At 36.3% G+C, this 25,420-nt stretch overlaps 1 protein-coding gene across 8 annotated transcripts in view; it reads right to left on the reverse strand.

Annotated features, from left to right (window-relative positions):
- ROBO2 (roundabout guidance receptor 2) overlaps positions 1-25,420 on the reverse strand; it is a 571,268-nt gene that overhangs the window by 149,626 nt on the left and 396,222 nt on the right. For all 8 annotated transcript variants that reach the window (XM_058570694.1, XM_058570692.1, XM_058570693.1 and 5 more), the window contains 3 exons: positions 18,476-18,633; positions 15,653-15,773; positions 3,778-3,916 (listed from right to left, as the gene is read on the reverse strand). In XM_058570694.1, the coding sequence (XP_058426677.1) occupies positions 3,778-3,916; positions 15,653-15,773; positions 18,476-18,633 (418 nt within the window). The remainder of the gene's footprint in view (positions 1-3,777; positions 3,917-15,652; positions 15,774-18,475; positions 18,634-25,420) is intronic.

Raw genomic sequence — 25,420 nt, forward strand, 5'->3', positions numbered from 1 at the left:
CTCCTTCCTGTTTTGTCCCTTTATCATATGGAAAATATCCAAGTAAATAACTTTTCCCTGGTTGGGCATCAGGGTGATTGCTAAGCTTGGGATTTGCTACTTTTCCAACCTCACCGAAACATTCATCTAATCAAAAAATGTCTTTAACACAACTTACCAAAGGTATGTTGTAATTACATTAAAGATAGTTACTGACAAAGGGCAGGAGTTTAAGGCAAAATCAAAGAAAGAGGCATTGGGGTACTTAAAAAATATTTTCACGGTAAAGAAAAAAATACTCCCTTAATTCAGCTCTGGTTACTGAAAGACTGGCACAGATATCTTCTTCTGTGCTGAAGGTTTAAATAGCTATTACAGCATTTCATAAATTTAAACTTGAATTGAAAAGCTTTTCTTGTCTCCAAAAGAAAAATAGTCACATATTACTTACATAGTAATTACAGGCTATGCAGCTGCCCTACAAAGCTTTACTATAAATGTGTTAAGCATGAACCACTACACAAACCTTATTCAAACTGCATTAAATGTTAAGCCAAAGAAATGTCATCCTTTACGCCACTCCACACAATTGCTTACACAAGAACAATGGCCATCTCCCTAGTCTGAGACCTAAATAATGTAACAGAATCAATGTTGTGGATTTAGGCTATGGTTGGTTAAAAGTCATTACTGTTATTTCTCACCAAGTAAAGAGGTCTCTTTCCCCCTCATTACGAGTAAGTGAAGCTTATGCTAATGCAGACAAATCTAAGAATGAATAAGCTTCTTTGAAATACCATTTAAAGATTGAGAATTCAAGAAAAAGTACATGGCTTCTACCATGATAAAAATACTGACCTCAATTTCTATATTTCACTGATCCTTGCTTTAAGCCTTTCTAACATACAATTTAAAGCTTACACAGCATTTCCATTTGCTTAATACTTTGAAAATATTTAGCTGGTCACACAAAGCCCTGTAGTAGTATCATGCTGGTAATAGAAGAATTAAAGAGGCCAAACCTATGAAAATATTTTAAGGGAAGTTAGTGGAGGTAAGAGTTCTCAAAATTATAACCTTGTCTTTAAAGACCTTTAATTCATAAAATCTAAACATGTAGTTTCATGCTGTTGTTTGATTTGTATGTATTATTTGAACTTTGAAGCAAATACATTTGGTAAGATTTGGAGAATACTGTAGCAACTAGAGATGTCAGGTTTATGACCTAACACCTAGAGCAATCTGGGAACAAGTCAAACTGGGCTTAAGTTTTCTTCTACCTTAATTCAAAGACATAGGCCCATTGAAATGCAACACACTCTTACCACTTTCTATTTTTGAAATTTTAGTCAACTGGATATTGTTTAATGATTGAAAATGGCAGGATCATCAGGGATGTTATGTGGATACCATGTACTCCCTGATATCATGTGACAAAATGGGCATTCTCTGTGGCTTTCTTCCTAAAATCCCCCCAAACCCAGCCTAATCATGGGAAAACACTAGACAAATCCAAGTTTGGGGAACATTCTATAGGAAATCTGGACAGTACCCCTTAAAACTGTCAAGGTCACAAAAGCAAGGAAAGACTGATAACCTGTCATAGACCAGGGAAGACTGGGACAATACGACAACTAAAAGGAATAACCTATAATATCCAACTAAATAAATATTCTAGGGCCGGCCCCGTGGCTTAGCGGTTAAGTGCGTGCGCTCTGCTACTGGCGGCCTGGGTTTGGATCCCGGGCACGCACCGATGCACGGCTTCTCCGGCCATGCTGAGGCCGCGTCCCACATACAGCAACTAGAAGGATGTGCAACTATGACACACAACTATCTACTGGGGCTTTGGGGGGAAAAAAAAGGAGGAAGATTGGCAGTAGATGTTAGCTCAGAGACGGTCTTCCTCAGCAAAAACAGGAGGATTAGCACGGATATTAGCTCAGGGCTGATCTTCCTCACAAAAAATAAATAAATAAATAAATAAATAAATAAATAAATAAATAAATATTCTAGATTGAACCCTGATGAAGGAAGACATTAATGGAAAAACTGGTGAAATCAAAATAATGTATAAAATTTAATTGTTATGTATCAGCGTTTGTTCTTTAGGAGTGACAAATGTTTCATAGTAATGTAAGGTGTTAACAATAGGGGAAACTGGGTATGGGATATACAGGAATTCTCTGTACTGTCTTTGGAACTTTTCCATAGATCCAAAATCATTCCAAAATGAAAGTTGTTTTTCTTTTTAAATGGACAAGGCTATTTACTTACAGTAATTGAAAATTAATCCTTGTCTACACTAGACTAAATTTTAATGTAATTAATCTCTTAGTCTTACATCAACAGTTTAAAATTATACATTAAGTGCTGTCAAATCTAAGGAAAGTTACTGACTATACATAGAGGATGGACACCAACAGCTCAGTTCCATAAATTCTCCTTGCTTTTTAACCTGCTTCTCCACTGAGAAGGCTTGAGGACCTCACATTCACAAACCTCTCCTGATAACAACATTCCTTTAAAACTAGACGTCTGACCACAAAATGACAAAAGAGACGTAGAGGGAACTTTCCCTATTATTTAGGCTGAAAAATTAACCGAATTAAAATTTTCACTTGTCTTATTCCTATAGATTGCAAAGAACCTCTCACTGACTATTTAAAATGTTTGGTTAATTTGAAGCAAATTATGCTATTGATGATACAACCCTAGACAGTATAGTATTATAAACCTAGGAATATATAAAATTGAGATTTTGAAATGAAGGTATAAATGCAGGAAAGTATTGACAGCAATGCCAGGGAAAGCACATAAAAGGCAATTGACTTCTGTGAAAGCATGTTTAATTTCAGTCAGTTGAATGAAACCTAATTTCTTTTTAGGAAAAAAAAAAGTAGGAAAAAAGCAGGATGTGATATTTCATGGACGATGATTGCAGTAGATGTGATGGCTGTAGTTTCAAAAGGTAGGACTACAAGGAAGGCAAAAGAAATCTTAGCGCTAGACTTGCTCATTATGTAGAAAAAACACTTGAATGATTTATTTGATCATAAAGGGCAAGGGGTTGGGAAAATTTAGACAACAAAAAAGTTAAATTTACTTTAATGAAAGATGACAAGCATTTTTGGACTTACCCTAGAGAATTGAGAGATTGGGTTTGGGGGTTTGGTGATAGGACAAATAAAAAAAGAGATGGAGGAGAAGATCTCCATGAAGAGATGGCAAGTGAGAAAGTGACAGGAGGTCCCTAAGTGACAAATTCCCTATGCAGATAGTGATGTCAACTACTTGCTGCCTTCTCAGTATTGTGTTGAACGAGATCTCTCTTTACTCCAGACCTTAAAGTCAGCTACACTCAGCAGCCTTTTTTTAGTGATGCTCTGGGCAATAAAGGAAGGCAGACAGTATCCAGTGTGGGGTGAAGTATCACGGCAACAGAGCAGGAGTTGAAGGAGGCAATTGGGGATGGTAGTCAAGAGTTCAGCAGGAACAGAATGGCAGATCTAGAATGAGCCACGAGAAAGAAAACACCTCAGGAATCCTTGATACTCGGGGATAATAGATGGAGTGGAGGATCAGGCATTTATGTGAAAATTCAATGAAAGAATGACATCCAAAGCCTGGGGGACTTCACTACATAAAACTTTTTTCCCATTTGTATATGCAAATATCATATTGTGAAAATAATACACCAAGATATAAGAGTGTCTGGTGGTGCAATTGGGAATGTCTTTTTCTTTTCTAACTATTCAACGGTTATCTAACAATTTTCTATCCATATGATGTGCTTACCTTCCTCTGGGCAAGTCTGCATCATCTTTTTTCCACCGCACAGTTGGTTGAGGATCTCCCTGGACCTGACAACGAAATTCTACAGCTTCTTCCTCCAGCACCACCTGGTTAATTGGCCTCCTGAGAAATGTGGGTCGTTCTTAGGGGAAAAAGAAAAACAAACAGTAAAATGAAATGAATGTTGTACATGTTTTAAGTACATTATGGAAAAAGCATAGGAAACAAGTGGTATATTTTTGGTACATAGGTACCTAACTCTGTATCTCAATTATGTCTTGATAAGGCCTTAGGAATCCAAGGTGACTGAAGAAAATAAAATATTTTGAACACAGAAATAGCTATGGTTTCTATATAAAGCCATACAACCTTTTGGAAAAAAGATATCAAATTGATTCTCCAGTGAATTCCTGAGCTAAATCATGTGGATCCTATCTTAAAAATCTGAACACTGAATTCCACAGAAATAAGGAAAGAGATAAAAGTGATTAATCTATGACAATGGCTCAGAGTGGGAAAAATAAAAGTTGAAACTGATAGAAAATATCAAAAAGAAAACAAATATTAATATTCCATCAAGAATGCTAGAGAAAACAAAAAAAGTTGTGCTCTGACACATAAGTGTTATCTAAATTTTCCCACTTAGGCTATCATTTGACAAGGACCCAATATTTCCATGAATGTTTTCATGTTTGGAAAGCTGTCTACCTAATTTTTTTTTTTCTTAAATAAAAAAGCTGTCAATCTGATGTTTTTCTTAAATAAAAAACACTTTTTTAATTATTAATTATTGTAAACTATTTACTGTCATACATAATTTTCTAAGGCGACTTCCAACTATTTTCTCCTAAGTGTTCCAGATACCTGCTCATTTTTTCTTAAATTTTATGTTTCTTTATTTCTCCAGTATTTTGTTTTACTGTTTCCATCCTTTGCTCTTTTGTGGTTAATCTGTACCCAGCACTGTTAAACTGCATTCTAGCCCTCCTCTATATAAAGCTAGGGGAAAATAAATCCCTGTCTATAAGAATTTTACCATCCAAGAGAAATATAAAACAAAAAGTAGTTTTACATATCTCTAAACACTTCAATTCCTTGTCTAGTTTCTTCCCTTTTTGATAACGATCTAATACAGGAAAAATTACCATTTAAATTTTTATTAGCACATGTCTCCAAATCACAGGCAAGTCCAATATTACTACTTATTGAAGTAGAAAGAGAAGTCAAGGAAAAGAAAGATGAAATCCACAGGGAGTTGACACAATTTATCTGGCCATATGGTCATATTTCGGCATTTAAGACTTTAGTTTCAAACCCAATTTAAAGATTTTATTTATTTATTTCTTCCCCCCAAAGCCCCAGTAGATAGTTGTATGTCACAGCTGCACATCCTTCTAGTTGCTGTATGTGGGACTCGGCCTCAGGATGGACGGAGAAGTGGTGCCTCGGTGCGCACCCGGGATCCGAACCCGGGCCGCCAGCATCGGAGCGCGCGCACCTAACCACCAACCCACAGGGCCAGCCCATCAAACCCAATTTAAAAATGTGAATACAGTGGCACAAAAACTGAAACATATTTAGCAGGAAACCTTTAAGGAAAATAAATCACTTCAAATAACATATGTTAAGAGCATAGAATAGAAGTATATGATTTTATTGACTAAAGATCCATATTTGTAAAGCAAATGTATAAGTTGTAAGAGCCATATTTTATTGCAATAAAGTCGACCACCATTGGTATTCAGGAGGAAGACAACTGTATCTCTTTACAGTCAGGCTGACAGTAGGGATCATCAAAATTTTCTTTAATACACAGACCTGCATATGCTAAAGTATCTGTACTACTAGAACCCCAAATTCAGAACCAGAAAATAAGGCAAATAGGATTTTATCATGGAGAGTTGTTTTAATGCAGAATTTAGAAATAATCTATAAAAACCTGGGGAAAAAAGCTTGCTTCTAAAGATTATAGGTAGTCAGAATCAACGAGCAGCTAAGTGTGCCCTCTCTACAACAGAACGAATCTCCATGTTGGATGGAATGATTCGGTGTTATCCTTTTGAGCTCTGAACACTATGTGCTCCAAACTCCTATTTTAGCATTGGCATGGTTGGTACTGAGCTATTGTTTCTGGCAGTAAATAGGCAATAGGATCAGTGTTTCCTTATGAGTGCTCGAAACGTTAATAGTAAAAATGAATCATTAGCATAGAAAGTGGAATTGACTTATTCTTTGCTCTCACTTGGAGATGTTCATCCAATTCATCTAAAAGCTGCAATAACTCAGTGTTAAAAGAGAGCTAAGTCATTGTTGATATCATTTGAGACTGAGAAATGATGTGTCAGGAGACTCTTCCTGCCCTCTCTGATTTTAATGGGGATATCGTACTACGACCTGGCATATGGATGAGCAAGCTGAGAGAAGTCTTTCCCTCATTCACTCATTCACTCAGCACCTGCTAATGAAGGTTCTCCTACACCAGGCTTCCAGCTCGGTAGCTGAGGAACAGCCTGCAGCGTGGTTTCATCAGAAAAGTGCTGGGAGATGAAGCTAGTCAGATAGTGAGTGGTGAGACCTATGAAGGGCCTGGTATGCCATGTCAAGGAATGTGAGTTCTGCCCTGAGGGTGACAGAGAGCAGTTTAAAGACTTTAGTAAGTAAGAAACATTTTTTTTCTTTTTTTTGACGACGATCAGCCCTGAGCTAACATCCATGCTAATCCTCCTCTTTTTGCTGAGGAAGACCGTCTCCGAGCTAACATCTATTGCCAATCCTCCTCCTCTTTTTTTCCCCCCAAAGCCCCAGTAGATAGTTGTATGTCATAGTTGCACATCGTTCTAGTTGCTGTATGTGGGACACGGCCTCAGCATGGCCGGAGAAGCGGTGCATCGGTGTACGCCCAGGATCCGAACCCGGGCCACCAGGAGCGGAGCACGCGCACCCAACCTCTAAGCCACGGAGTCAGCCCCAGAAACATTTTTAATAAGAATATAAAAAGATCATGCTGGCAGATCTGTGAAAGATGAATTAGAAGAGAAACATAAAGCAGTGAATTAGGTCAAACAGTTATTGTAAGAAATTATTTCAGCTTTGATCCAGTTGTTCTGGGGATATGGAAAAGAGGATAGAATGAAGAGATATTGGAACTGAGTGATCAATCAGATGTGGATGGTGAAGAAGAAAAGTCTAGAAAGATTCTCAAGTTTTCCATTTAACAAATTGGAATAGATTGACAGGTAAGTATGGATATGGTATGTGTGTGTAGATCCTTTCACTGCAGAAATGGTACATATGAGAAAAATGAACCTCTTATGCTTAAGCCGTGGTTAGTCAGGTTTCTCTTACTTGAAGCCAAATGCATTCTTAATTAGTAAGATAAAGGAGGCCACTTTTATAATAGAGGGGAAAAGAAAAATAAATATTATCATATCTGTAGATATATAAAAGGTTTTAGATTAAAAATCTAAATAAAGAAGAAATCAAAAGAAACTTCTTAAGCATGAGGAAGATATTTTATCAGAAATTAAATGCAAAAATTATTATTATTATTATGTATTTAGTATACAACACACTATTTTGTATGTAGGTCATCTCCACAGCATGGCTTTGATGAGTGGTGTAGATCTGCGCCCAGGATCTGAACCTGGGCTGCAGAAGTGGAGCACGCCGAACTTAATCACTACACAACCAAGCTGTCCCTGAATCTTCCTCTTTTTGCTTGAGGAAGGTTTGCCCTGAGCTAACATCTGTACCAATCTTCCTCTATTTTGTATGTGGGTCGCTGTCACAGCGTGGCCACTGATGAATGGTATAGGTCCACACCTGGGAACCAAACCTGGGCCACTGAAGCGGAGTGCACAGAACTTAACCACTAGGCCATGGGGCTGGCCCCTGCAAAAATTATTTTTAAAGTAATACACTAAAATCATGCCTATTACAATCAGGAACAAGATGGACATGCCAATATTAGTAGTCAATAAGAAAAAGAAGGAAAGTGTGAGAATTGGAGAAGAACCAAAATAATCATTCCTTGCAGACACTCTGCAAAACAAACAATATAGAACAATAACTTTGATAATTGATAACTGCAACAAAAAATAAGAACTACATAGGATCATTGCAGTAATGCTGGCAGTATTGGAAAATGGAGGATTTTAGGATAAATTGTAGCAAATTCATACATTGAAAAACTAGTATGTCACTGGAATGTTAAAGGTACCTATCTAACCATCTAACATGGAAAATTTTTATGGCATGAGGCTGACCATAAAGTAAATTGCATAACAGTATGTGAGACTAGTTCCGTTAAAACACACATGAATATTTTCAGGCAAGGTTTTTGTATGTTTCCTTTAACCTGCTACCAGTCACGAAATCCCAACATATGAGTATAATTAATTGGAAGGGCAAACTTTACATTAGACTTGTCACAAAACTAAAGTTGTCTTTTGATCTAGGGGACACCATCAGGATCCTTGAGGGATTTTTTGGTTATCATATGTGTTCTAAGCCCCACTGTTTTGTATAGAGACACATGGAAGAAACTGATTTATAATTTCAAGAAGAAGCAAGATATAGAATTCCCTGCTGCTGTTCTGATGAACTCAGCAGGGATGGAGAACTTCGAAATGAGCTTTCTCTATTCCTTTCTGCCCTCAAGCAGAGTCTAGTTGCCTAGCAACTAGATAACCACAGGAGAGTATGTGGTATAGAATTTTTGGAAGCCTAACATTGGTTCATGGTGGAAAATGTAATTCAAGTGATAGAAAAATAATGGACAATGCAAAGAATAACCTAGATCAAAGTCATTTGCATGTACAGGGCACATCAAGATGAGTTTTATACCTGAGTATCTTAGGTTGTGCCTTCCAACAAAGTAACATCAAAATTTACTAATGCATTGCAGCTGGGTCACAACTTTTATACTGTTATTCTGAGAATTTCCACAGCACCCATTCCAGCAACTATCTCTAAATTGTATTATTCATTATTCCAATTGTTTTCTGCTAATTATACTAAACTCATCTTCTACTTTGCAATGATAACTGCCTACAAAAAATTTGTTAAAAACTGTAGGTTTGCCTATCATTTATTTAAATGGAAAGAAATTTTTTGTAAGAATGGTTTTCCAGTTCCCTTAACTAGAGTTCATTTCCAGAAAATCTGAGAATCATAAACGTGAATATTAAAGACTAAAGAAGTTGTATAGGGAGAAAATGTATTGGTGGCTACTGTTATAATAAGCCAAACAGAAAGCCATGCCCCTTTCTGACACAAATTACAAAAATTACAAGGAAATGTCTTGGGATTTACTTTTTTTTGTCAAAATCATCTGCAAAGAAATGTAGAATTAGAAGTATTAGAAAAGTTGATGAGAGAATCACCCAGTAAGTTGCTAAGTGATAACATTTAATACCCATTAATGCCCCATGGAGTTTGTACCCCATGAAGCTCTGCACAATTAAAATAAATATGTATGAAACATCTTGAATTACTGAGTAACCGGCAAACTTAACACGTCAAAATAAGGTCACTGATTTTTCCGTGTTATCACTTTACGTCTGATCACATATTGAAAAACAGGGAGAAATTTCAAGGACTGTTTGCTGACTGTTTATCAATTAGATTAGAGTCCCTCTGAATGGCCTGATCTCTAATTATATAGCCATGAAGTGATGAGAGGCAACATCTCTGCCAATGCAATTAACATTTTTTTTATGTGAGATTAACTGGATTTGAATCACCTTTATAAGTTGCTTACAAGTTTAATCTCTCTTGAGACAGTAGTGTTGTTTGGCAGTGTGGTACTATGTAAAGTACAGCTCTCAAGGAGTCAGGTCACTTTAGTTCCAGACTGGCATTCTGGAAAATCCAACTTTGTATGCTGCTGTAATAAAATCAAATGCCAAGTCTCACTGTAGTTATGTCAATAATATTCAGAGAGCAAAATATTCAATTTAACACAAAATACTTTAAATCTGAAATGTGGTTGCATAATATCTCCTAAGTTTCTTCATAATATCTGAAGTTTCTTCATCCTACAATGATGAAGGAAATTAAGTGCCCAGTGGACAAATTTCTCTTTTCAACTGTATTCAGTCATTGAATATGGCTGTAAAATTGTCAATGGCTATGCCATGACAGCTATTACTAGGATGACCTTAATTTTAAAATAAACTTTGCTTGACATTATAAAAGTAGTGTTATGGCAATAATGACATAGGTGGAGTCCTTTAAGTCCTATGAGACCAAAGCTATTCAATAAAAGGACATTAGAGCTAAACCACTGCTTGTAAAACTTATCTTAACTTCAGCTGACCCAGAAGGACCTGCCTTGCTATAGCGTCTATTAAATGGGAAGTCAGATGGCTGGCCTTGGTATGTCTTCTTTTATTTAACTGGGCATGTATGAGGAGACAGGGTTATGATAGCCATTGAACGTGAATTATTGTGCCCTTCCAAAATAGACTGGATGATAATGATCAGTCTGTCTGAATGTGATTAAATAAATCCTGACTGCGTTAATTTCTTTTCTTGCCAAGAATTTTCTTTGTCTGAGAGAAATCATCCTGCGAAGCAAAGAAAAACAAAGGTAAATGTTCTCAGAGGAAAAAATGCCTCTCTCACCATGTTTTAGAGCCAGTTTCATGTTACCAGCAATAACATGACATGAAAGTCCCGCTGAGAGCAGGGCATCTGTCTATTCATCTCACGACTATATTTAAACCCTTAAATGGGGCTTGCCACATGATAGGTGTTCAAGAGATGTTTGTTAGTGGATGAATAAGAAACGCTTTATTCTTTTAAAGTTTGCAAGTAAATGTTATTTAAGACAACTATATTGCTCCCAACAATCATCTTGATTTTAATAACACCTTATGTATTGAATTCCATTTAAGAATGGAATTCAAGGCTACAAGTTATCAATAAAACTTAGATGTTTCCTAAGGTTTGGTTCTGAGCTATCTTCCCTCATAGCTTTGTCTCTGGGTATCACAACTACACTTAGGCCATCAACTATTATCTCTCATCCAACAACTGAAAATCAACATCACCAGCCCCAACCTCTGTCCTCATCCCCAACAAAATGGCTAGTTCCCAATCAGATTATCCTACCGTGAAAGCATCAGTTGACACAGAGTTTCCAATAGTCTTTTTAGTGAAGAGCTATTAAATATGAGTGAAAAACAATAGATCACCTGCCATTTGAAGAAAGCCTCCAGTGTAGAAGACAAAATGATGTGGGGAAGAGAGGGAAACAAACCCAGAAGAAATAAAAGCAAGGAAGCATCACAAGAAAAGTTTATTTAAAAAAAAAAATGAGTGTTATTAAAATCCTGAGATAGAAGAGAAGTTAAAACATCCATGAAACAAGAACAGGATGCTATAAATAAGGAAGAATTAGAGAAAACAAAGATCTAGGAGGTTTAACATCTAATTAATGAATACATGTTTGACAGAGAAACGGAACAAAAAAAACGGACAGGATATTTCATTGACTTGTTTGAAGAGGGAGTTTTTAGATTGGGATTGCTCACCAAGTGTCCAACCAGTAAAAGAAAAAAGTGCCAAGCCAAGGCAGAGTATTGAAACATTTCAGAACACTGGGATAAAGAGACAGGACTAAAAGTTTGGAAAGAGAAAACAGAAAACTAATCACATAGGGATTAGAAGCACAATAGACTTATCAAGAGCAACAGTGGAAGCTAAATGATATTGGAGTGGTGACTTTAATATTTTGAGCCAAAATATTTTTTAAAACTAGAATTCTATAACCAATCAATGTATCAGTTAAGTTTTGGATAGAAAAGGGCATTTTGGTCTGGAATGTGTTCTAGGCTCCAGTCTAGCAGAAAGCAGGAGAGAGACACTGTTCGAAACATAGGAGTGAACCAAGAAAAGAACAAATACAGGATGCAGAAAACAGGGACTCCAGCATCAGAGAAAAGGGAAGATATACATCAGGATAAAATTTCTGGAGTAGATCTAAACAGCATCCAGCCCAGTCAGATTGGGCAGGAGGTCTGAGGCCTCCAGGAAGGCTGTAGCAAGGCTGGGCTTAATAACTAAATAGCATTTAGAGGACTTTAAACCTTCTGTTAGAGATTTCAAGAGAATTCATGACAGGTGTAGACAAACATACATAAAAGGAAAAATGGGCTTATTTTTAATTTAAGGCAGCACAAATATAGTGCCAGAAAAGAAATGCCATCATACTAGTCAATATTTACATGGTTATAATAACTCAAATTCTGAATATTAATATAACCAATGTTTCTAAAGTCAATATACTGGAAGGATTTAAAACAAAGGGAAAATGAAGGTGAGAAGGTAAGAAAAAAGTTGTAAGTCGGCCAAATAATCATCTTCCAAAATAGGAAATCAAAATAGTGTATAAAATTGCAGAAGTAGCACATATTAAGAAATATGAAAATAAATCCCAGAAGAAAAAGATAGAACAGGCTTGCAGGAATGTTCAAAGATGAGGAATGTGTGTGTGTGTGTGTTGGGAGGAGGGGTGGAGGAAAGATATTTCTGTATTTCATTATAAGTTTTGTAATACTTCTAATGTCTATTAGAAATATAACATATAAAATCCTTTTTCATGTATTACCTCAATAAACATTTAAAAATCATTTGGAAAAAAATTCATGGTATTTTTTTTTTGGTAAGGAAGATTCACTCTGAGCTAACATCTGTTGCCAATCTTCCTCTTTTTTTTGCTTGAGAAAGATTAGCTCTGAGCTAACAACTGTGCCAATCTTTCTCTAGTTTTGTATGTGGGACGTCACCACAGCATGGCTGATGTGTGGTGTAGGTCCATACCCAGGATCTGAACCCGCGAACCCCAGGCTGCCAAAGCGGAGCACACCGAACTTAACCACTACGCAATGGGGCTGGCCCCAATTCATGTTATTTTTGATCTTTTTAATGACAGATGAATTTTGAATAACAGATATTCCAAAGCTACCCACGATTAGAAATTTCATTATGTGATTTAACTTTAGTTTCTCTGTCTTCAGGATCTTTAGAACTTAATGAACTTATGTGAAGTGCTTGAGAGTATTCTTCACGAAGGCGTCTAGGCTATGCCATAGATTTTAGTGTCTATTTACACTATGAGGTTTATTTCTAATGTTTAGATTTGGTATTGCCCACTTCACTAGGATGTTATTTTATGGCCAGCAAATATTAAAGAAAAACAAACAGAATAAATGATTCATGGAATATGGTACAGTAACATTTTGAACATTGAGTTACACTGATCATGTCTTTGTCTAAAGGGCAGATTTTTAAAATATAAGTTGCAATTTTCAAACTAAAAATCTTCCAAGTCCAAGCCCACTTACCAAAACCTCAAAATACTTGCAGATGGCTACTGTATTGGCAAAGACCTTTTATTCCTTTCATTGCTTTTCTTGCCATTTATTAGTGAATTTTTGAACAATTAAATATCATCAGTGACTTTTTCTATATAACATATCTTAAAGTAAATATTGAGTCACAAAGGGCATTTAAAAACTTCCTGGAGCTACAGAGTGGTTATAGCAGCCAGATTTTTTAAAGCAGAATTGCTGCTACATGAAAACGAAATTGAGAGGAAGAAGGGGTAAAATATAACCAGTTTTACTTTTATAAACCTTAGGTCAGAAATGATAATATCTAACAATGATGAAATATAAAGAGATTTATTAGAAAACATGTACTGAATGCAAGAGTACCAAAACAAAATAAAGAAGGCTTCATTATACATAGCACACTTGTTATTTTATTTTCTCTAAGAATTGGGAAATCAAGGTACAGAAGGGGTGTCTCTCATGAAATACTTGTCACATCCTTGATTTGGACCATCACTACTGTTATTATGTTTTATTTCTGGGTTTGGATGTTGTTTTCCTATCAATAATGGAATTTTAGTTTTTCCCTCAACTTAATATTGTATTTATAACCCCCTAGGTCAGTTCTGACTAGTTTACGCCATCAGATAAACGTTTCTCAGCTTCCAAAATCAATTTGTCCAGAGGAACTGCCTCTAGACAAATTCAATCTCTTTGGTTTATAGCTATTTTCAAAATAATTTAGAAGTTCCCCTGTAACTCCTGACATGTTTAGGGATCTCCTGTAGTTCCCATCATGTCTTTAGGAAAAGTAGGGTAAATATTTCATAACACAGTCATATGTTGGTAAGTCTAATTGCTTGGGTAATGACATTAAACCCTTTCAATTTCCTTCTGAAGGCAGTATATACCGCTGTAATGCAACATTTTTCTGTTCCAAAGCTCGAGGCAGTTACAGAAAAAGAGTGATGAGTGTTCCTTCAAATAGAATAGATGTACTTGTGGGTTTTCAACGCTAATTTCAGTGACCACTAATTTCATATCTTACCATGCAAAACTGTATTTTATTCATTACAGGGTGAAGCACATTTTGAGACTCTTATAGATGACTGCATGAAATTTAAGGGCAAACTGATACTTGTCTGAGCTCTGCAGGACAGAAATTCACATGCATATTGTGAACAATTTTATTTTTACTATTCAATTCCTTTAATCAATTACGGGATTTCTCCTTCAGCTTGAAGTCATTTGGGACTTCAAGTTGCTTAGTACCCACAAGGAGTATTGCCAGAGATTACTCAGTACTCAGAGTGATTGAAAAGAGAGGCCTGCACTCTGGGACATATTCATAAAGGACACCTTAATGCTCTAAATGTAATAGAAATCAAAATAAGGCTCTTTCTGCAAATTGCAAAAGAAGCTTCTTTAGGGATGTATGCAGGATTCCGATGCTACCCTTGGGGGTGTTCTGGAGTAATGACCAGTAACAGGATCCTACCATATCACGCATAGAACCAGAAGATTATTTTACTGGCACAAAAAAGTAATTTAAAAATCACAATTATTTCTTGTACTTAAAAAAAAAACTTAATATCTGTAATAGTGAAATCTTTTATTAAGATATGGATAGACATCTCATAAATATGTAGATAGATATATATACATGTGTGTGTAGATGTGTGTGTGTGTATATAATATATGTCTTCATACAGACACTTGAATGGAACTTCATTCCCTTCTAAGGGAATATTTCATTTTCCATTATCTTTAGCATCCTGTTTTCCCAAAGTTTCTGTCATTTTATTTCTCTTTCAATTTTCCACAGCTGCCCCGTAGTACATTCCTTACTTTTGTTACTCTGCCATCTTTATTATCCCAAATTTTCTCCTTCTTAATGTTTTCTCCTATATTTCTGTGATACCGATTTAATTAGATTTTAACTTATTAATTGAACTACTCCAGCCGAAGAGCCCCTTAGTTCTTAAAGTTGAAGAAACACGAATATTATAACAAAATATTTATTTATTTTTTCTAATTTTGATTGTGTGTGTGTATAGCCAGCTAGATACTCTTTTTATCATGAGCTAAAACTGCGAATACCTCAAATTGAAATTTTTAAAAGTAGAAAACAAGTGAAATGTCTTTGCACTGAACCTTCTAATCTTTAAAAAACTTATCTGTGTCTTGCACATAACAGATACTTCATAAATGCAGCACAGTGGAATGAGTGATAAACTTTAGACAGATAAAATATCTCAAATAGATTTTGAGAAACAGCAATTTTTTACATTCTGATGAAAGGCAAAATCTTATAAATATATGAATAAAGTAGGTGAATTAATGTTTCAAAAGTTTTATTTTTCTTCACATCAAAGAGTTCATCTGAAAGACAGAAACAAAACAATTCCAAGCTGTCACTGCTCACCACAAGTCATAAGTAACTATCCAATATGCCCTGGTGTTCAGTATTAACAAATATATTTAAAAGCAAAGGAAAAGTAGATATAAATAGCAAATAATAATTTAAAAAAGAGTTTTACCAAAGACAGTCAGCTCTGCTGGATCACTGTCTCTTTCTCCCACCATATTGGTGCCAACACATGTATACATCCCTGCATCACTTTTCCTGGTATTGGAGATCATCAGTTTTCCACCACGAATCTGTTAAAATTAAAAAACAAAAAAAGGAAAGAAAAGAAACAGGAAAAGTCATTAATAAATAATTTAAAAATTTTAAGCCCCCAATTTTTTTCCTAAAGGAAATAGCAGAGTGCTTAAGAGACAAAACTCTCCCACTATTTTGGCATCTGCTTACGTCCTTTCTTCTCTTAAATTCTCTCTCAATATAAGCTTCCATATTTCCTTTCTAGAGAATGCTCTTTAAGGCAGTCTTCCTCTCTCTCCTGGTCCTATTTGGAGTCTTGTGACTGCCCCTCATTAAATCCCAGTGGTTGGTCTTCACTCTGACATTCTGTTGAATGAACTGCTATTGACATTTGTAGTCAGAAAGGAGCAGGAGATATCTGCTTTGGATAATATAAAGAAATCCCACCGACTCAGAGAGATTCTACAAGTATTTATTGAGTACATGGGCAGTGGGCTGGGCAGTGTTCCAGGCACTTGAGATTCAGTAGCAAAACAAATAATAAAAATCTCTGCCTTTGTGGAGCTTACATTTCAATTGTTAGATTAATTATCTTTATCTCATCTTAATTGTATTCATGAGATAATTTTTGAAGAGGAGGGCAGGTTGGACAAAAACAAATAAAATTTTTTAAATAATGCGAATGAGTTGGTACAAATCGTTGGCTTCTATTAAATGCTCCCTAAATGTTTCTTAAGTTAGAAGCATTTATTGACTGAATAAACAAATGTAATAATGTTAAAAGATGTGTATGTTAAAGAGGGCATTAAAGCAGAATTAAGTTTTCAGTAAGTGTATCATCAACTCACAGCTTCTTTTCCAATTTTGGGGTTTTTTTTGGTATTTATCTAATTCAACAATCTTAACTTTACAATGATTGAGTGTTCTTAAAGAGACATGAGATAAGAACATGCTGGTTTCTTCTGTTAATTTTTAATTTCATGTTTCATAGCCAAACAAAACTCATGTAAGTATGTTCTCATCAGAGATATTTCAGGCTCTAAAACTTGTCATGTCATAAAAAGGGATTTTCAACTTTTTTTTTTAACATGGGAAGAAAAGACCAACAACCTGTTCTCAATTATATGCAGTAGAGCATGATGGACGGTAGGTTATAAAAATGACCCTGGAGGCCATTTCTCCTCCCCCTGATGCTGAGTTTGACAATATGATTTGAGTTGACCAATGGAACTAAAGCAATGTTTCACCGGAAAAAAGGTTCTCACACGTTGGGACTTGCCCTCTCTTGCTGCCGTTGGAACCCTGAGACCACCATGGGAACCAGCCAAAGCTAGCCTGCTGGAAAATTATAGGCCATGAGGGAAAGAAACAAGATGCCCAACTGAGAGTCAGTCAATTGCCAGACACGTGAGGAAGGTAATCCTAGATCATCCAATTGCAAGCACACTTTTAAAGAAGCCACAGAAGCATGAGAAAGCTTAGCAAAGATCAGCCCAGCTGGCCCAGAGTGAAGAACTGTCACCTCACCCACAGAAGAACAGTCTAAATAAAATGGTTATTATAAGGGACTGTATTTTGGGATAGTTTGTTACAAAGCAAAAGCTAAATGATACAAATATGAACTAGAAACCCTTGAACGTTGACTTTAGTCCATCACCAGGAGCACTTTTTCATAATTTTGGTACCCAAGCACAGACCATTGGAAACCAAATTCTGCTTGGCAGTGTAGATCCTCACAGTTCAAGACAGAATTGTATAAATAGGTGTTGTGATCTCTTACATGGCCTATCTGGTTCTGTGTTATGATGTAATCACAACATGTACATAAGAAAAAAATCTTCACTTACAAGATATTTTTAAAGATAATAAACACCCAGACTATATGGACTTTTGATAGAAATGGCACATTTGTTCAGTTAAATGAGGCATTCTTATAAATAAAATATATTCATTCTCAATTATTGTATTGAATATAAAAATTCTACTAAGAATAATGTCAGAAGGTTGAGGCATTATCTACACTTTCAGTGGACTGATTCCCACTTACAAATTTCACATACAAATGTTGAGTGGATCCTCTGAAAAAATAAAATAATCATATGCCATTCCCCTTCTCTATCTCTTTATCATTTTCTGGGTGTTTCATTTTGAATATTAATCACCTGATGAACCTGATCATCAATTTCCCTTAAAAACAGACTATTTTTCTCCAAGAGCTAAACTGCAGAAACAGCCAGTCATTTTTTCTTTGATTTTACTTTATAACTCTTAAACAAATTTGTGTATAAAACTTTAGTTATAAATATTATTAAATTGGAAAAACTGGAAAACGTGCTTGAAATATTCATCACCTCAACTTAGCTCTTCTTATAATTGTGAAAATAGTGCAAAAAGAAATGTTCTAGTTAATATGGTTTATGGCCATCATTTACACTTTAACACTCACATACTGCAAGATCAATAGATGCATTTGGAGATCCTAAAAAGAGCTAAGACATCAACATTATACTGCAAAGATATATTTACATATTCAGATTGGTGCAATTATTAATATATCATGTATGCTTGATTTATATAATTTTTGTCTCTTTGAAGCCTAATTCCAAAGTTTTTGTTTTTGGTTACTCTTTTTCAATCTTTTCAATATAATGTAAATGGTAATTACCATTAAAATACAGTTCTACAATTTTATTAACAATAAGTAAAAGAATAAAATACATCTGATATTCAATCTCTCTAGGCATTCATTTTAACTTACACTTATTCTTTCTTCCTTGTCATCAATTCGAACTTTGTCTTTTTTCCAGTAGATGGTGGGTTCTGGGTGTCCCCGGGGAGGCTGGCATTCTAGGATTGCAGGCTCTCCTGCTGCCACTACAACATCCGTAGGGTTTTGCCGGAAGTCATCTCGTAACACTGAAGAAAAATAATTGTCGTAAAAGAAAATTCAATGACAGTTAACTTTAGCTTTCTCTTGCAAAAGGTAACTTCAAGTCTTACTTACTTTGTTCTAATAAAATTTCCAGGATATTTACTGAGAGCATAGCCATGCCCACCTTAAAATATTCTAGAGTCAACCCAAAGCTCATCAACAGAAAAATGCCTGACAGTATAATCATGCACCTTTGCTACAGAATATGATTTAAAAAATGAGATAAATCTAAGGAAAATAAGATGAGAAATATTCATGGTGTAGTTTTGAGATTTAATAAAAACTCAAGGTACAAAACTTTGTTATGTAGTATGATCCTATTTTCTATAAAGAAAAAGCATATACACATATATATATGAACACATTAAAATAAATTGTCAAGTTATACTTAAACCTGAACCTAGTCATGTGCACATGGTCTACGAACATGTATGTGTGTCACTCTGGGAGGGGAAGAGGGGTGAGAACTCTTTGAGAAAACCCTTTCTATGACGTGAATATGGACAAGATCCACACTGTTTTCATTACACTTCAGAAGAGACACTCATTGTTCACCCTTGCAACGCACTAGCACCCACAAACACAGGGCTACATTTTCATTCTCTCTGCATCTCCACCTGCCAAGCGACATCTGGGCAGCGTGACATTGGGAGCAGAGATATCCCTTATAGCAGTTTTGCCAGTCTGAATTTCCCCTCCTTTCATTAAGAGAACAGCAGGTTGGACCTCCGTTGTAACCTCCAAAAATCTGGCATGCCTGGCTCTCCAAATGTCACCTATCTATCTGTGTGTGCTTTTCTACCCCTGGCAAGAAGAGAAGCCTGGAGAAATGAGTTGGCCCTATCAGACTGCAGAACGCTGAGTTTATTTAGTAAATAAGGACTATGTCTATTTTAGGGTAAACATTCAAAAAAGTAGCTGAGACTAGCTAATATATGATATACCCCAACCTGCTCTGCTTTTCCTAACTGCCTTGACTTTTCTTGTTCTTTGACATTCTGACACTGATAAGTTTGTTTCCTAGGTATACCTAGGGGTAAAACCAACAAAGACACATACACGAATATATGTGTATATCTGTATATGCATGTGTGTGTATGCATGTACATATATACACATACATGCATATACAGATACACCCACATACATATTACATATATGTATATATATAAATTGGTAAAGCTATTTGAAATCAAAATTAGGCAGCTCGTGCTAGCCTCTTATGTAAATCAGCTGCTGCAAATGTGGATTAGCTCACACCAACTGCCTTTGGTGTCCTGTAATGAGATCCACTTCAGCACTCTGCTCTTTTGTTGGGCCAAGTCTCTAGGTTAATTGTCATTCTCCAAATAAATAAAAATCCCTGTTCTGAAAATAGCTCCAGAGAGACAACTGAGTGACTTTTAGGGCTTTTCTTTTCTTGTCTCTTACAACACATCCTTTAACACGGTTTTCCACCTTAATGAAGTCATGGCCCTTTGCGAGATTAGAGAATCTTGTCTCCTATTGAAGGAGCAGTAAGAAAGAATTCAGCACAAATTGCCCACTCTCAGTTTATAAGCTGATTAATTTACTGCTTTCACTGCTAAGGAAATGTGTTCCATTTTAGCACGGTGAATTGCACATTTTTTGGTTCTCTTGTCTGACCGGCAAGAAAGGTGTGATTTTTTTATGCATAAAGATTTGCTTCTGAATGGGCTGAGAGAAGTGTGCATTTAAATGTGACATTCAGGCAGGGGGATGAGAAGGGGTTAACATTGTGGTTCCCTCTTGCAGGTAAATCCTCCGGGGAGAGCAAGCTGGTGACTCATTTATATTCTAAATACAGAACAGCTGCCTATTTATGCAATGTTAAGACGTGCAAAAATATGGTAACAGGGTGGTGAGCACCCCCACAGTATCCGGAACTGGCAACAAATGGTGTTTTGGCAGGCCCTCAATCTGTTCCAAAATGACACATCTGGCCAGTTGAAGGACCTTCTCCAGAACTGATCTCCTAACAAATGACGTGCTGAAAAGCCTCCGCTCTAATGGTACTTAAAACCATTGCAAATCATTCAGGAACACAGCATTACATCAATTTGCAACAAGCCAAATTAAGTAAAAAAAAAGGTCCTTTGACATCGGGGACAAAAAGGAGAAAAATATCATAACAAACTAAGGACTGCTACTCTCAAACAATATAACATGTGTTTATGGCATTCATAAAAAAAGAAAATGACTCCCATTTGCAAATGAAGCCAAGAAATCTAACATCAACCGTAATTTTAGGCTTTCAGACTATTCACCCGGAGAGTAGGGTGAGATAATAGTATAATTGGTACTGTACCCTCTTCAACTTGTAAAATGCTCTTTGGAATTGGTATGGTATTCAGTTAATTTGTTTTTTGCTTAGTGATACCATTTCTTTTACTCTAAGTCTTTGGGGGTAATAAAATGTGCTTCTTCTCTCTCTCAAATAAAACATTCAAAAGAAAAACATCCTTTCAGCAGGTTCTAGCACAGCAGAGAACTTACTCTTAGGAAAAAGTAAAGTCATTTTTACTCTTCTCAAATTGTAAAGGAGGATATATATGTTCTGATATTTGCTTTTATGTTTCTGAGGTTTGTATATCCATTCATAAATGTAAGCAAAGTAAAATGAAATAATATTTATTGTTTCCAATTTTTGTGCTGATTATTCATTTCTGCGTTGGATTTTGCCCTGTGCTTTATCGCAGGTGATAAAGAATCAAAGGTGTTCTCTATAGTAAAGGATTCACATATGTTGAATGAAGGGAACTAAAATGGTCCGGTAAATGTCACAAAGCAAAGTAAGTGTAAATTGAGCTTATATTTTTTTTCTCCTTAAGCCTCTATTCTAGAAAGAACTGAGAGCTATGTTTTCAATGTGGCTTGACAAGTAAGCCAACACAGGGGCATGCAATGACGTGTGTTACCTAAAGCTCCAAACAGGTCTTTAAATAGGGCGAAAAGAAATAAACCTGATGAACTGAAAAGAATCTGCTTAAAATGACAAAAGCTGGGAGGGTGGAGGTAAGTTATACATTAACGAAAAAAGATATAATAGGTATACTTTTGATATAGTACTTGCTTGCAGATCTAAGTTAAGGATATGTACAAAGGTTCAAATCTCCATGGGGGAAAAAGAAAGAAATCTAACTGGGTATAACCCAAATACTCATTTCTGCCTATGAGCTGAAAAGCACAAATGAGAGTTCACCCAGCTAGTCATAACCTGGATTAGGTTTGCATTCTTTTTACATTGACATGTACTGTGACTTAGGAAGTTATTCTGGAAGACCAGAAAATTCTGAATTATTCATGTGTTTGATAAAATGTAGTTCATATTTATGACACGAAGTTTCATAACAAATTAGTTCAACTCTGCAGGAATATATTGAACACTACAATGTACTTGGGACTGTCCTATAAAATGGTTAAGGGACATAAAAAACAAGAATGACATGATGATGTCCGTGGTATGCTTTTTCTCTAATGGCCCCCAATGATCCCTCCCTCCTGGTATGTATCACCTTGTGTAATCCTCTCCCCTTGACTGTGGCCTGGACCTTGTGACTTGCCTTTAATGAAGAGAATATCACAAAATGATGGAATGTCACTTACAAGATTAGGTTATAAAAGATTGTAGCTTTCAACTTTTTGCCTTTCTCTGTCTTTCTGTCTTTCCTCATCTGTTTCCTCTGGGCAGGCAAGACGCCATGTTGCTGGATGGAGAGGCCCATTTGACAACCATCTGAAGGCAGCTTCCAGCCAACAGCAAGCAAGAAACTGAGGTCCTAAGTCCAACAACTCTTAAGGACCTAAATCTTGCCAACAACCACGGAAGCTTGGGAGCAGAAACTTCCCCAATTGAGTCTTCACATGAGACCACAGCCCTGGCCAACACGTTCATTGCAGCTTTGTGAGAGATCCTCCAGCAGAGGACTAAGCTAACTCATATCTGGGTTCCTGACCCCCACACAGTGAGAGAATAAATGTGTGTTATTTTAAGCCACTAAATTTTGTGGTAATTTGTTACACAGCAATGGGTAATTAATATAGTACCCTAAAAGAGCTTTACTTCTAGTTGTGCCCTTACAGCTTACATCTTTGACTCTTGTTTCCTCACATTCCCACATTCTTTCACTCACCAAGTCCTCTCCCTTCTGTCCTAAATCAATAGCTCAAATTTTTTTTTACCTCAGTCAACAAAGGCAAGGCAAATCATTACTCAGACATTTCCATCTTAGTTTATTAACAGAAATTAGCAATGAGATGAGACTGCATAATTAATAGACTTCTGAAAGATACACTTCTGAATCACAGTGTACACATGCTTCCAATTAGTTATTAGAAAGGTGGAGCCTAAAAATATTGTTGATGAAAGTATTCATACACACCATTGGATAAGAAAACCATCCACAACAAACTAAATTGATCATGAGAAAGGTAATCTAAAAAGAAATTGTAATTAACAGCATGATTAGCAGCAGTTGAATCCTAGAGCAACTCAAAGCAACAGTGTACACAAGGCTTCCTTGCCAGCGGGATTTCTCTCTGCAAGTGCACACGAGCTGTCAGAGCTGCACGGCATGAGACTTCTCAGTACAAAACTGACCACTCATCCCAAGTGATCTGGGGCACACTGAGTTTATGAATAGAAAATTTGAGTAAATCTTAATATCTAGGACACTCAGAGGACTTTAGTCATGCACGTTGATAATACATGAAATTCCATGCTGGTTTTCAATAAGATTTTTTTTTTTTAAGAATTTGCTTTTTGGATCAGTTAGCAAGCACACACAATGACATTTTTGATCTCCCTATTTTAAAAGTAATGGCCCTACAGTAATAGCTAATATTTAATGAACACACTATGTGCAAAACCTGGCATCATGGATATGTAATAGGTCATCTGAAATGACTGATTGTAGTAGATAGGCAGAGTTTTAATCCTGTGTGTCTGACACTAGACTCTACACACAGTCATTCTGTTACAGTGATTTGCAATATCGCCTGCTTCTATGTATGTTGTCCTCACTGCCCTAGTTCGGGATGTCCTTATCTCCTCCTTGAATTACTGCAGGAGTATCCTACTTGAACTTTTTCTCTGATTTCTCCTTTAAACTTTCTATTGTAGCTATTACGAGTTTGTTAAAATGCAAATGATCATGTCTATTCCTTTTTCACAACTTTTTAAACAGCTCTTAAGATAAAATTCTCTTAATATGATTTCAAATGTTGTTTAGGATCAGGTGCCTGATTATATCTCCAGGCCCATCACAGACATTTCTGCAACCCTCCTGCCCTAGACATACAGAGGAACACCTAATTATCAATGTATATTAGCATATGATGGTCTTTCTGCTTGAAAATCTCCCCCAGATACCCCTTTGTTCCTTTACTTTTTCCTAATCCTTCCTTTAAACACTACTGTTCCTTCGATGTGAGCCTTGGACTCACTCATCTGAAAAGATTTTCCTTCTATACTACACTGGACTAGGTAACCCTCCAAAGGGCTCTCATTTTGAAGGGCATCAGAAGAGTTCATCAAGTGTTCTTGATGGGTTGATCGAATTGATAAAATCCTCTTCAAGAGGTGTGTTACAGTTTTTTTCCTATTATATAGAATAGACCACAATGTTTTAATTTGATTTTAAAATGTTATTTATGAAGAATAACTTAAGTTGGTTGGATTTAAGAGACAGTGTACTTGACTTGCCTACCTACTAGCTCATATATCTACAAAATAAAAGCCAGCCAGTTTAAGCAGTTCAGAAAACAATCACTCAAACAACAGATTACTGTGCAACTAGTAAAACTGTTAGCACAAATTATAGTATATCACTGTAAATATTACAATGCACTAGAAAAGAAAGTGATAGCCATTCCTACAACTAGTATGCATTACTTCCCTAACCCTACCCCCATGAGCACCACCACCATCTATCACCGTGGGCAATGATTGGCTGTAATCCCAACCAGCCTGAAGCTCAGGCCTTCTACTCTACTTCCGAGGAAAAGATACTGTCTCTTCCTGCTGCGTTGAATGGCTGCTGTTGGCAGCCACGCTGTGACCCCAAGGGGAGCTCCAGCCTCAGAATGAAACTGAGGCTATGCACACCATAAAAAACCTGGGTTCTTGACGACATAACTGGACAAATCAATCCTGAATACTGTGTTAAATTTGTACTTTCTAATTATGTGATCTAAATAAGTTTTCTTTCATATTTAGGCTAGTTTAAATTGAGTTTCCCCTTTCAACTGAAAGCTCCCCACTGATAAGCTATAATAATTCTGTATTTTTCTGAAGTTTCAATGACTGAAAGACCAAATAAATCTCAAGAGGAATCATCAGTCACAACAAACTACTTTATTATATTGGTACAATCAAACAAAATATGGTCAGAATGGACAGGCCAGCCACCAGCTAAATAGACAATAAAATCTGATATTTAGGGAACAAGTCATAAGTGGTTTCTTCTGCACAGAAGGGGAATGGGAAAAAAAATAACTCAGTGGGGAGACATCCTGCTACCGCTGTGCAAGCTGACACTCTGGCATTCTGGCACCTCTGCCGCATGCTGACAATTCCAAAATGAGAAGCTCGCATCCCCCATCTCCACTAAGACTCCCTGTGCAAGCAGACACACTCAGCAAATGATCCAGATAAACCAGTGGTATGAATTGGAGCATGTTGAATAAACAAGGATGCCCTGTGACTTGCTCATTTTCAAGTCATAGCATTTTGTGAAGTCTGATATTCTG

This window comes from Diceros bicornis, chromosome 27 (genome assembly GCF_020826845.1).
Source record: "Diceros bicornis minor isolate mBicDic1 chromosome 27, mDicBic1.mat.cur, whole genome shotgun sequence".
Taxonomy (NCBI): Eukaryota; Metazoa; Chordata; class Mammalia; order Perissodactyla; family Rhinocerotidae; genus Diceros; species Diceros bicornis.